Source organism: Mauremys mutica, chromosome 1 (genome assembly GCF_020497125.1).
Source record: "Mauremys mutica isolate MM-2020 ecotype Southern chromosome 1, ASM2049712v1, whole genome shotgun sequence".
Classification (NCBI taxonomy): Eukaryota; Metazoa; Chordata; order Testudines; family Geoemydidae; genus Mauremys; species Mauremys mutica.
In genome coordinates, this window is record NC_059072.1 from 363608185 (window position 1) to 363609914 (window position 1730).

General features: G+C 47.4%; 1 protein-coding gene across 1 annotated transcript; it reads right to left on the reverse strand.

Annotated features, from left to right (window-relative positions):
- Positions 1-590: 590 nt before the first annotated feature.
- On the reverse strand, positions 591-1529 carry LOC123353847 (olfactory receptor 52N4-like). The gene has a single exon (XM_044995308.1). The coding sequence runs from the start codon at positions 1527-1529 to the stop codon at positions 591-593; it is 939 nt and encodes a 312-aa protein (XP_044851243.1).
- Between the last annotated feature and the right edge of the window lie 201 nt (positions 1530-1730).

Here is a 1730-nt window from a genome sequence, read left to right on the forward strand (position 1 = left end):
TAAAAAACACAGGGTTTCGCAAGTCTCACCAACAAGCTCTAGTAGAATGTCTCAATCTCTGCAGCCATTTTCCTGTATTCACACTTTCCATCTGAAACTTTCCTGAAGGATTGGACTTAGAAAAGTCAGATAAATGTTGTTCACCAGATCACTGTACATATGCTAAAGAAGTTCAGCATTGTAGTTGCTTTCTTTGTCTTTGGTTATCTGAAAGCATAGTCTCTGTTTGTCAAACTGATCAAGAATGCTGTTCACACAGGGTCTCAAGGAAAGCCTCCTTGCATCAGAGAGCTGCAGCATCTTCTGGTGGTCTGGAAGTCATGGCAAGAGAGAGTGTCAGGGTGTATGGAGGGCGGGGCTGATGGGTGATGCTGAAAGTGATCAGGTGATGGACAGAGAGAGGAAACTTAGCAATGGGGAGAGCAGTGCTTGGTCATGAAGTGATAAGATGTTAAGTGTGAGGAACTTCTCAGACTGTGAACTTCCACAATGCTGAGCTCAGCCAAACGGGGACAAAGCACCCTTGATTAATGAGGAGATCTCCTTTCCCCGCCTTGTCACACAAGGATAAAGTCCATGGCCACAGGCAATCACATTTTGCAGGTGTATTTGGCCAATTTGTCACGAAGCTCTTTGGTTTTGACCCCATAAATGATAGGGTTGAGCAGGGGAGGGATGAGGAAATAGAGGTTGGCCAAGATGATGTGAATGTGCGGAGCGATGCCCTGACCAAACCGTTGTGTCAGAGAGGAGAAAAGGGCGGGAGTATAAGATGTCAGTATCACACAGATGTGGGCAGTGCAAGTGTTGAGGGCTTTCTGGTGGGCTTTCTTGGAGGAGATTCTGAGGACGGCCCTGATGATCAGACCGTAGGACAAGGCAATGAGCATCAGGTCAAACCCAATGACTACAAATGCTATTATCAAGCCATACGTCCTGTTGGCCGTGATGTCCCCACATGACATCTTTGCCACAGCCACGTGCTCACAGTGCGTGTTGGGGATAATGCAGTTGGCACAGAATGGCAGCCTCCTCAGGAGCAGGGTCTCGGGCAGAATTAAGAGAACAGCTCTTATGAAACCCACTAGCCCTAGCTTAGCTATCCGTGCGTTGGTGAGGATGGTGGTGTATCTCAGAGGGTTACATATGGCAACGTAGCGATCAAAGGCCATTGTCACAAGGACGGCTGAGTGCATAACAGAAGCTGCATGAAGGAAGTACATCTGGGTGAGGCAGCCACCCACAGTAATGTCTTTCAAATTGAACCAAAATATACACAGTGCCTTCGGCACGACGAAGGTAGACGTGCTGATGTCTGTAAGCGCCAGCATGCAGATCAGCAGGTACATCGGCTTGTGGAGGCTCTGTTCTTTCCCTACAACATAGAGAACAGTGACATTTCCCAACAGGCCGATAAAGTAGAACATAGAGAAAGGGATGGAAATCCAGACATGGGCAGCTTCCAGTCCAGGGATGCCCATTAGGATGAATGTTGAAGAGTCAGAGGGGGTGAGGTTGAAAGATGCCATGAGGTAGTCGAAGAGTCGATCGGTGTCAGAAATGCTCAAGATGCCTGTGAGGGAGAGATGCATGGCAATGGCGATTACACACTTTATAACAAATAGTGCAGTAAATATTTGATGGCTATTAATAATGTAGCAAGGGGGGTGAGCAGTGAGGTGGCAACATTTACAGATTGCAGCAGATTGTTTACATCATAGTCAAGTCCA

Excerpts from the sequence above, each read along its gene's own strand:
- LOC123353847 (XM_044995308.1), bottom strand. The coding sequence starts at position 1,529 with ATGGCATCTTTCAACCTCACCCCCTCTGACTCTTCAACATTCATCCTA.